This window comes from Accipiter gentilis, chromosome 6 (assembly GCF_929443795.1).
Source record: "Accipiter gentilis chromosome 6, bAccGen1.1, whole genome shotgun sequence".
NCBI classification, from domain to species: domain Eukaryota; kingdom Metazoa; phylum Chordata; class Aves; order Accipitriformes; family Accipitridae; genus Astur; species Astur gentilis.
In genome coordinates this window covers 35,664,038-35,675,283 of record NC_064885.1, presented here as the reverse complement: position 1 = coordinate 35,675,283, position 11,246 = coordinate 35,664,038, and the positions used below count along the sequence as shown (strand labels likewise).

Here is an 11,246-nt window from a genome sequence, read left to right as displayed (position 1 = left end):
ATTAATGACACTGTAGTGTATAGAGCATGCCTCCTCCTCAGGCCTGGGGTTCTTTTAAGCTGTATATATACCCCTGGTTTTATTCCATACTGTTCCATTTAGCATTATCTCTGCCTGAACTGTGGTGGCTGCTATATCCTTTTATCAAAAATATTTCCTATTGGGTAACTGAAGTAAAACAAGCAAAAAGTTGAAAAGAAAAAAAAAAATCCACCACTGAAAACATGCAGAGATATTTTTAAAAGCACAGGCAGTATCCCATGAGAGAAAAGGATGGCAAAGGTGTGTGCGTGCCCTCAGTGAGGTGGAACAATGCACAACATGCTATAGTCTTGCTTTGCTTCTGAGTTCATTACCATAACCTGAAAAATAGGAAATAAAATTACAAGTTCACGCTCACATACCCCGCTCTGGCAATGCTATTTCTGAAGATGGAATTATTTGGACTATTTTAAATTGTTTGATTAAGATAACTTCAGAATCTGATGTGCCTAGTGAAAGAAAGGATCACTTTAAATATGAAGTTAATCTTCATGTTCAGGGGCAACTAATCTACATTCTGTGTGTTAATATGATATTAATTACTGAATTTCCTAAAATGCAATTGATTTCTACTCATAGAAGAAAATGCCTGTAAGAAGAGTCCATAATTACAGGTGGTTCAGCTTTCGCCATGATTTTTTGCTGGTATGTTAAGTCCAGAAGCCATAACACATTTAAAGTATTTATTCAGAATGTCTTACTTCTTGTACGTTGTGTGTGTGCATATCTGCATATTATATACAAGCAGAGTTTGTGCTTCAAACAACTTTTTTTTATTGCTAGCTCTTTGTATTTGCTACACAACACAAATGAACTCCTCCTTAAAATACCATTTCCTCAAATAAAACTGCCATTATTTGCAATTGGGCAACACAGTTCAGGACATTGCACTTGCAGTGTGATTCATCTAGGAAAGGCTCCCTTTCTGCACTGGATCTTTGCAGGTGCATTAACCTTTCTATGCCGATCTGTCTCTAACCAGTCTTAATGTCTAGAAATTTCCATCTAGCGTTCATGGTTTTTTTCCACCATGGTAACCAGAAATCTAAGTACACACCTGGTCTTGTATAGATCAGGAAGACTTTAAATCAAAATCCTGACAGCTGTTTGGTACATAGTAAGTGTTATGCCTCCTTTATCTTTTGTTATATTAAAACGGGGGGACATGAAATGAAAGTAAAATATAAATTTGCCCTTCTAGTGTCTTCCCCAAGTCTGCTATACCAGTGATATCCCTGCTGGCTTTGAACTGAGCTTCTGAGACCAGCGTCTTTGATATGATCCTTGCCCTCTCAGTCATGCTGCTTCCTAGAGGAGTTTGTGTGTTTGTGTCACTGATCTGCTGACAGCCAGATTGCTATTTTTTCTTCAACATTGTACTGAGGGTAGAAGTGATATTATGCCATTTGCAGTGGGTTTTCTTTTCCTCCCCCCCCCCCCCCCCCTTTAAGATTAATTATTAAATGCGATGCCAGGGACAAATTATTCTTGGGGACTGAAGAACTGTGATCTTTGTAATAGACTTGGATTAATTCCAGCTGGTTTTAAGCACCTTTCTCCATTAGCTAGAAGAGGTGATTAGCATGAAGAGCCTCCCGCCTTAAGTGTCTTTTTAGCATTTAAAGTTAGCGCTGGTAAACTGAACCACCGAACCCTGCATTGGGCCTGTTTTAATGGCTCAACTGTAATCTCAGTGCCTTATTTTTTCCTGAGATAACTGCCCATTTTCCCCTTTGTTTCAGTATAGCTATTCGACAAACAAAGCCGGAACGTCTCTCACCCGCACGCTGCTTTGTTTCACTTGTACGGATTTCTGATGGGAAGCCTGTCAGAGGGACAATTCAAAGAAAGAGCTTTATGAACACCGTGGTCGTTTACTTCTGATGTGAGACACACACACACCCCCGGCCCCCCCAGCTGCAGGGTCAGCTCCAGCCCCACACAGCGCTGGCGCCTCTCTGCTGTGCCGCCTTCCAACTTCTCTTCGCCGTCATTTAGTGCAAACGCTTAAGGACTGAGAGAGAACTATCTCATCGAGAACTTCTGGAGCGCCGCGTTCCCTCACGCCCGAGGAACCTCCACCTTCCGACACAAATCCACGCCCGGAAGAATGTACTTGGCGGGACGGGCCTGGGCTGCGCCTCCTCGGAACGAGACGCGCCGGGGCGGACGCGCTGCCTTTTCTCTTCAAAACCTGCCCTGGAAGCCCGCTGCTGGTGCGCGGGGGACGGCCGAGCTCCGCCTCAGCCGGGCGGCCCGGAGCCGGCGGCGGCGGCCCAGCGCCCTCTCCCGACATGGCCGCCGCGGGAACCGCCGGGACGGAGGGGCCGCCGCCGGGCGCCGCTCCCTCGGCGCTGGCGAGAATTTAGGTAGCCGCCGGCCGCCTCGGGAAGCTGTACCTGTCGGTTTCCATTATTCCCGCAGTCGTTTTTAATTACAGGCAGCGGGAACCCTGGAGACCGGCCCCGGGGCACCGCTCCCTCAGAGCGACCGCCGCGGTCCTCCTGCCCCCCAGGGGGCGCTGCGGCGGCCCGGCCCCACCCCCCGCTCTGGGCGCCGCTGCCCCCTCCGCGCAGCGCATGCGCGTTGCTCCGTAATTGTAGCGTCAGGCCGGCCCGGTTCCTGTTCCGGGCGAGGCTGAGGCGGCGGCGGCGGCGGCGGCGGCGGCGGGATGGACCGGGAGCTGCTGCGTCAGGCGCTGAGCTACCACGGCCCCGAGCTGCTCTCGCTGCTCCGCGCCGAGCAGCACGACAACCCCGACTTCCGCGGGCTGCTGCCGCCGCCGGGGACCGTCTTCGAGCCGCCCCGCGGGGCCCCGTCCCCGCCGGCCGCCTGGTGAGGGGCGCCGAGGCGGTGAGGTGGAGGGGAGCCAGCCGTGAGGGGGCCGGGGGGGGGTTTCTGACCGGGTTCTCCTTCCCCCAGGAAAGAGAGGGCGAGCCTTGACACCGAGATAAAGCGCTTCATTGCCAAAAAAGCGGATCTCCTGTTCGCTCACTCCTGGAAGCCCAACGGACCTCTCTGCGAGACGATTGAGGAAAATGAAGGTGAGCCCGCTCGCGGTGAGCGGCCGCTTCGCTGTCAGGGTGTCACCCTGTCGCCCGCTGGGTAGCCTAAGGACACGGTGCTTAAATTAGCAGCGTTTTTAAAAACAGGGTGAAGGGTTTTGCTGTGGCTCTGTAGAGGTTGTGCACAAACTTTCTTTTGGTGCAGATAAAAATAGGCTTTAGCGTGCTTCGCTGTCGTGAAGTATTTTGTGTTTTCAGACTGTCTGTCCTGCGATAATTATCTTCCTGGTAGCTGGTACAGTGCTACGGTTTGGGTTCAGTATGAGAGGAATGTTGATAACACACTGATGTTTTCAGTTGTTGCTAGGTAATGTTCAGAATAAGTCAAGGATTTTTCAGTTTCTGAGGACCAGCCAGCAAGAAGGCTGGAGGGGCACAAGAAGTTGGGAGGGGACACAGCCAGGGCAGCTGACCCAGACTGGCCTCCGGGGTATTCCATGCCGTGTGATGTCACATCTAGTATAGGAACTGGGGGGAGTGGGGGCGGGGGGATCACCCCTTGGGGACTAACTGGGTGTCGGTCGGCAGGTGGTGAGCAATTGCATTGTGCATCACTTGTTTTGCATATCACAATCCTTTTATTAGTATTGTCATTTTATTACTTTTTACTATTATCATTATTAGTTTCTTCCTTTCTGTTCTATTAAACTGTTTGCATCTCAACCTGCGAGTTTTACTTTTTTTTTCTGATTCTCTCCCCCAACCCAGTGGTGGGGGGGGAAATGAGTGAGCGGCTGCGTGGTGCTTAGTTGCTGGCTGGGCTTAAACCGTGATACTGTCGCTTGGTCATTTCGTCACTGTGAATGTCTCATGTATTGCAGAGTATTATGCTGTTATGCCTCCCCTGGAACGGTTCATGGAGGTTCCCAGGGAAGACAGGAGAGAATTGTTTTTTCGAGACATCGAACGTGGTGATATTGTGATCGGGAGGATTACTTCTATTCGTGAATTTGGCTTTTTCATGGTGTTGATTTGTCTGGGAAGTGGTGTCATACGGGAGATTTCAGATCTAGAAATCAGTGTAAGATACAGCTTTGGTCAATATTTTATTCTTGATAAAAACCAGTAACTTTTTACTCTATTAGTTTCTCCTTGCATCTCTTAATGGAGTGGTATGTGTAAAGGTGAAACTGAACTTTGGGATGGTGGGTGGTATCTGAATTTGTGGACAGCTTATGATGCTTTGCTGAGTCAGCAGATGCTTCTTTTTATGACCCATACTCAATATGTGTTGCTTTTGAATTGAAAAGTTCTTCCTTTATGGGTGCATAAACTTTTATTTGAACCAAGCCATGCTTTTAACTATCATGGATCTGATGTGTATTAAGATTAAATGAATCTTCTTCTGGTTTAGTCTTTGGGAGGAAAAAAAAAACTTTTGGCTTTGTTTGTGATATTCCTACTTCTATTGCAGGCTCTTTGTCCTTTGAGAGATGTGCCTTCTCAGAGCAATCATGGAGATCCTTTGTCTTATTATCAAGCTGGAGACCTTATTCGAGGCAAGTAGTTGCAAAAGCTGTCAGGAATCTATTTGTTTCAGTTTTGAGACATTTCTGTAATTTTATCTTTTATTGTTTCTATAGCTGCAATCAAGGACATTGATCGTTACCATGAGAAGCTCACGGTGTCACTTTACAGCTCGGCTCTTCCACCCAATCTTTCCAGTACAAAACTAGGTGTAATTACTTCTGATGACTTCCCATTACATTATAGGTAAGAATATGCTATTCAGCTGTACTTGTTAGGTGTGTTCGGTGTGTTTGTAAGAACATCTTTGAAAGACTGCTCTTTAAACAATGGTGTTTCTGATTTAATTGGATTATTACATACTTTTTGTTGTTCGTGTCTCTAACATACTTGTTTCTGGATATGTCAGGTGGGGTTGGTCTTTCAGCATCTTTCCCAAAATGTATGGAAAACAAAAAGCAGAGTGAGGTATTTGTCACTGTGGGACTGTATTAATGAAAAAAAACCAAACCAAAAAAACCCACCCAAACAACAACAACAAAAAACCAAGAAACAAAACCCTTGGGAGACTGGAATATGAAATTCTTAAAATTTTAAAACTACCCTTAGAAAACAGAAGGACGCAGCTGTCTGTAATTTTTGTAATGTTTTTGTGTGTTGGAGGGGGCTTTGAGCAACCTGATCTAGTGAAAGATGTCTCTGCCTGTGGCAGAGGGGTTGGACTAGACGGTCTTTGAAGGTCCCTTCCAACCTAAACTATTCTGTTATGTCCTGGAGATATCTCAATGGGTGCCAAAATAGGTTTCAAAAGCTTGCCTAGGCTGAAGGATATGAGGCTTGTTACATAGTAGGAAAATACATGCCTGTAAAAGAGAACTGCTTGTGAGCAGTAATAAATATCAATATAAGCATTTTAATTCTAAATATAATCATCATAAAATTGGGTATAGTGCCTGTGAGGTGGTATTTGTGTACATTAGTGCTTTTTTTTTAAGGCGAAGCATGGAAGTTGCTAATACAGCAGAGACATTTGAAGAGGTTTTGCATCGTTCCCCAGGATTTGCTAATCCATCATTAGTTGAATATTTAGCCGAAAAACTAGGGCTAAGTGAATCAAATCCACCGTCTTTGATGCGAAGTCTTCAAATGTAAGTGATTTTTACATTGTTCCTATCCTATAGCTTTGTGGAGATTATTCTAATCCATTGAAATAGACTTGTGAGTGGAAGTCCTAGACCACTTATACTTAAACCTTTTTCATTTTGATTTGCATGACTGCAGCTTACGTGTCCTTAAATATTTAAAAGCAAACTCTTCTAGAGTAAGAAATTTACATTGGAAATTCTTTTGCTCTGAATAAGCAAGATACCTTATCACACAAAATGTTTGATACCAAATAGTTTAGGAATTTATTGCTTAGATCTTGTCAGCGTCTTTGGATTGAAATGCAGGATGTTTTAAGTTTTAATGTTTTCTGTCAGATGTTTATTCACAATATTTTAGTAACAGATCTGATCTCTTTAGTAAAATAGGCTCAAACATATACAATGATGGATGTTGTGAACCCTATGCATATTAGGCCCCAAAGCAGGTGTAAATATGGTATATTTTTGTTAAATGTACTGTAGCTGTACTGATTCAAGCAGGTACTTTTAGAATGTATTGGGAAAAACTGGTTTCAGAAATATGAAACAATGTTCCTGACTGAGAGGGAGCAGTGAAGTATTGTATAAATAATATTTCAGCTTGTTTCAACTGCATTATGTATTGTAAGTTTAATTTTGTAGACTCAGAAAGCCAACTTGATGTTTTTGTTTGTTTTTTCCTTAAAGTAAAAATTTCAATGAAGAAGATTTTGCTCCTGCATTGAGGAAAAAGCAATCTGCATCTTGGGCCTTGAAATGGTATGCAATACTTTTTCTTGTCAGAGCTTAATGTTAGGTTAGGTTACAGGTCACGTTTCTTAAAAGAAAATACACATTGAACCAGTTCTTCCACCACACGTGTACTCATGTGACCAGGAAGATCTTCTTGAAAGTAACCCTAACTGCTAAGTGAGTATGTGATAGATAAAGTCTCGAGATTCATTTCTAAAATACGTGTCAGGTTCAAGGGAGAACTTCTTAGAATATTTATAATATGTTGGCCCATTGATGAGGTGAGAGCAAGATTTGTGACAATACCAAGTACACAATTTTCCATTTTATAATTGGGTGTTGAATGACCTAATACTGCTTGTTGTGCCATTTAAGCCTCAAACTGTAAATTTAACAAGTGCACTTGCTGTTTTTGAGAAGTTAAAGGTATTTCCCTGGCTGCGTTTGGAACAGCAGCTTTGGATAAGTGCTATTGCTTTTACACTATGCAGTGTATTTGGGTGTGCCACAGGGTGGAGGAGGCAGAAGAAAGAGAGACTTTTCTCCTAAAAATGTAAATCTTTTGTGGAAAAACTTGTCTTGAATCTACCAGCTCAAAAAAAAAAAAACCCAAAACAAAACCAAAAATATCTGAGTGAAGCCTCAGAATTTCTGGTTTCTACGCTAACAAAGCAGTGTTTTTCTTAAAACAGTAGTGTTCTGCAACTTTGATTTAATTGCAGAAAAAGTTGCCTATAATGTTCAATTAAATATAAATTTTAATTAAAAAAAAAGTCTGTAATTAAAAGTTCTGAAATTCAACTCATATCGGGTATCTTCCAAGACGTTAATCTTGGCAAATGTAGAAGAAAGGCTCGGGTAATATGTAATATAAAATCTCAAAATATTCCAGTTTGAGATGAACTGGTTTCAGCATGTACCATCTACCCATCTCACCTTGTGTCGTTGGTCTAATGGTGATTTTTAGCTTTGGATATAATTAAGCCTGTTCCAGTTTAATGGTGGTAGGTCACACATGGAGTTTTGTGAAGAAAAGTGCTTAAGTATTCATTCTGTAAATGAAAAATACTGTAATGTAGTAGCACAGTCTGCAGAAATGCTCTCCATTGCCTAATGATTTTGGATTAAAGACAACATATTATTGGAGAATTATGTCAATATCACATTAATTTGAAATGCTATTGTTAAGTACATGATAACAAAGTCAAGTTCTATTACCTATTACTTTTTTGGAACTATAATTTGTGAGTAATTAACAGTATAAGATTTGTATAGGCTAACTGTGCATATTTTCTAAATGTTTTTCTTCAGTGTGAAGGCTGGGGTTGATTATTTTAAGGTTGGGCGCCATGTGGAAGCCATGAATGAGTACAACAAGGCTTTGGAAATTGATCCTCAAAATGTTGAAGCTTTGGTAGCACGTGGAGCTCTGTAAGTCTGCCTGTTTCACTGGTTTTTCTATTTCATGAAAGAGAAACATCCCTAAAATCCATGCAATATTTCTGTTGTTCTAGGTATGCAACAAAAGGAAGCCTGAACAAAGCTATAGGTGATTTTGAAATTGCTTTAGAAAACTGTCCTACCCATAGAAATGCAAGAAAATACCTCTGTCAGACACTTGTGGAAAGAGGCGGGCAGTAAGTGTTGTGGTTTTGTTTGGTTGTTAACAATTTTTCTCATATTTTTTTAATACCATTCTAGTTAGGATACAGAATAGCATATTTCCTTCCTGGCTATGTGTTTTAAAAAAAGTCTTTGTTGGAAATACCTGCTTGTGCAGTTGGTTTACACTTTCTTCTCTGTCCCAGTTAAAATCCTGGCAAAATATTTGAAGTTTAATCCTTTATATCCTTTCAGTGGTAGCATACCAGGCTTGCATAAAGTCTTGTGAAATGATTGAATGTATTTCAATAAGGTTTGTCAGTTTTGGTTGTTTTTTTTTTTTAAAGAAAGTATTTGTAAAAAAACAATGTTCTGTTACTCTACTGAAATGCTGCTTAGCCACTATAACACAAAACTTTACTTTTGAATATTCGGGGAATAGATTTCTTATAAGTCCTGTGTTAAGAAGAGAGAGTATTTTTGAAACTGGAATTGAAATTTCAAAGAATAGTATTACTGAGGATGATTAGGAGATATTGAAATGTCAGAAATACCATTTTATTTCTTTACTCAGGTGGGCTAACATGACAGATAGGGTCTTGGAGGGATGCAGTGGTAGTGTTATAGTGCAAATAAGAAAGGTAGTCCTAAAAATAAGAAAAAACCTGTCAAAATCCATGGCTTAACTGTATATGAATTATCACTTGAATTTTAGGTTGGAAGAGGAAGACAAACTACTAAATGCTGAGAATTACTATAAAAAAGCTTTAAGTTTGGATGAGACTTTTCAGGAAGCAGAAGAGGCCTTAGCGAAACTCCGTAAGCATATGCAGGTGATTCTTTACTTTCTCTTCATATAGTGCTTTCAGTGACAATAAATGAACATCAAAAATCTTATTAAATCTTTTGAACAGGGAGAGTTTTAAGTTGATGGTTTGTCTTATTCTCTGCTTCCCTTCTCCATAGTAAATCTTTTATAGTGAGCATTATGGCTGTACCTACCAGAAGAAAGGTACCTCTTGATGACTCCACTGTTTTGAATAGGATAGTAAAGAAATGCCAAACAGTGGAGACAGTGAAAGAGCAAAGCTGTTAACTCTGCCAGCTAAAGGAAGGATAACAATATCACACAAGCACAATTAATAATGTTAAATTAAAGGATTCTGTGAATACAAACATGCAAAGCGCAAAATACTTAGGCAAGCCAAATAAACATTGCACACCATTGTATCACACATATCCTTGTCATTTGGAGCAATTACGAAAAGATAGAGTAACACCAGTCAAAGCTAACCCACAGGAAGATCATATGAGAGGAGAAATTAAGAGGTGATTTAAAGAAAAACAGCAGGAGGTGGAGGTTGGGTGGGCAGGCAGTTTTGAATATCTTAGCTTTCTTCTCTGCTGTTTTTTTTTCTCTTTTCTCTTGGACACAGCATGTTTCCCAGGTGAGCCCTGGTGGGTCTTTATGCTAATCAGAGTTGTCATCTTCTTTCTTTCATTTACCTCCTTTACTTGTGTTGCCTTCCAGAGAGGATCAAAGAGTAAAACAGAGCACTGAGGAACAGGCTTGTTTTATTCTGTGCTTCTGCATGTAAGGACATACATAGACTGGGGTAGATGGCTATAATCAACACTTCTTCAGCTGGTGTAGCCATAATGCTGACAAGTTGTGTGGAAAGAAGGGGGAAGAGGAGATATGACAATCTTTTTAATAAAACCAAACTACATCATAGCTAAACTGGTGTAGGGCATTTGAGAGCTAGCTACATTTGGCTGCTTTACAAAGAGCTGTCAGACTCAGGTAAAATAAAGAAGAACATTCTCAGCAAGTAGGAGACAAATTTTACTCTCTAGCATTTTCCTGGGATAATGGGTCATTGATGTAGCAGATAAAAAAACACTGATGCTAGCTATTGCTTGTGGATTTGCATAACCTTAACTGCAATTAAGGGTTTCTTTTATTGTATCTGTTAAAACAGTTGCTAAGTTTTGAAAATGATAATCAGACTTTCTGCTCACTCTGAATGTGAATAGAGCTACTCTTTAGGGCTGTAGATGGCAGAAGTGTGATCTCTATAGACTTAAGTAGTTTAAGTGTTATTCATCTGGTGAGGTACTCTTCTGCATTTACCTGTATTTTAATACGTAAGTCTGATATTATCACTGTTGTGCTAGAATGGCTGAAACAACACTGAAGTAAGTTTTCCTGTAATACTGATTATGTGTTTTTCTCCAATGCATTTTCTTCTGAATTGGACTGTTGTTGCTGTATCTGACATCTGGTGCTGCTCATCACCAACAAACCCTTGGAACATGGTTTCTTACGTAAACTATGCATCAAACTGGTCTGTGAAATTGTTACAAAACGGTTTGTATTCGAACATGGCCAACTTGAATACATTTTAAAATGGGTTCTGGCACGTTTTACTTGTAAACTACAATAATGATACTTTCCCTCAAACCTTTCTGTGCTCTTTCTGTGCTCTTTCTGTGCTCTTTCTGTGCTCTTTCTGTGCTCTTTCTGTGCTCTTTCTGTGCTCTTTCTGTGCTCTTTCTGTGCTCTTTCTGTGCTCTTTCTGTGCTCTTTCTGTGCTCTTTCTGTGCTCTTTCTGTGCTCTTCTCCATGTTGGTAATATTGTGCTTTTCTTGCCTATTCTATCTATACCTTTTGGGCACCATGCTTCATGGTGTGCTGGATCACGGGTACCACTGCAATGGCTGGTCAAATGTATTTTTTTAATGGAACAAAAACTGCAATATGGTCCTTAATGTAAACCTGATTATCACAATGGCCAATGCCAAACTCCTGAACAATATTAATTCTTGATCTGGGAATCCTGGTAAAACATCCCTGGTGTAATTATACATTTGAATGGGGTTGGGGACATGGGGAAAAATACCCGTGTTAACACTTTTAATGTCATTTTTTTATGATGCTTGGGTTCAAAAAAGAAATCTTTGGAAATGAGGGAGAAACAAGCTGCCAAAGAAGAGAGACAGAAAGAAAAGAAAGTAGAAACAAGTGCAGAAAAATTGCGTAAGCTCTTAAAAGAAGAAAAAAGGTAACTTTGTTATATTCAGTGTACTGATTATGTGGCAATAAGTGCCGTTGAGACTAGGAACAATCCATTTCCAAACAAATTGTCCAACAGTAAGCTAGGTAGAACTTCTACCTAGGTAAGATGCTTTT

At 41.0% G+C, this 11,246-nt stretch overlaps 1 protein-coding gene across 2 annotated transcripts in view; it reads left to right on the top strand.

Moving 5' to 3' along the window:
- Positions 1 to 2,663: 2,663 nt before the first annotated feature.
- The window catches only part of TTC14 (tetratricopeptide repeat domain 14), a 10,383-nt gene continuing 1,800 nt past the window's right edge, over positions 2,664 to 11,246 (top strand). The window contains exons 1-11 of one of the 2 annotated variants that reach the window (XR_007506278.1): positions 2,664 to 2,877; positions 2,965 to 3,086; positions 3,929 to 4,128; positions 4,522 to 4,606; positions 4,691 to 4,820; positions 5,570 to 5,722; positions 6,407 to 6,478; positions 7,763 to 7,882; positions 7,966 to 8,088; positions 8,769 to 10,424; positions 11,009 to 11,120. Coding sequence is in view for 1 of the 2 variants with exons in the window: in XM_049802132.1 (XP_049658089.1) it covers positions 2,714 to 2,877; positions 2,965 to 3,086; positions 3,929 to 4,128; positions 4,522 to 4,606; positions 4,691 to 4,820; positions 5,570 to 5,722; positions 6,407 to 6,478; positions 7,763 to 7,882; positions 7,966 to 8,088; positions 8,769 to 8,886; positions 11,009 to 11,118 (1,397 nt within the window). In the remaining variant the exon portion in view is untranslated. Of the gene's footprint in view, positions 2,878 to 2,964; positions 3,087 to 3,928; positions 4,129 to 4,521; positions 4,607 to 4,690; positions 4,821 to 5,569; positions 5,723 to 6,406; positions 6,479 to 7,762; positions 7,883 to 7,965; positions 8,089 to 8,768; positions 10,425 to 11,008; positions 11,121 to 11,246 lie in introns of those variants that run through there. The other variant, XM_049802132.1, reaches the window with a different exon arrangement.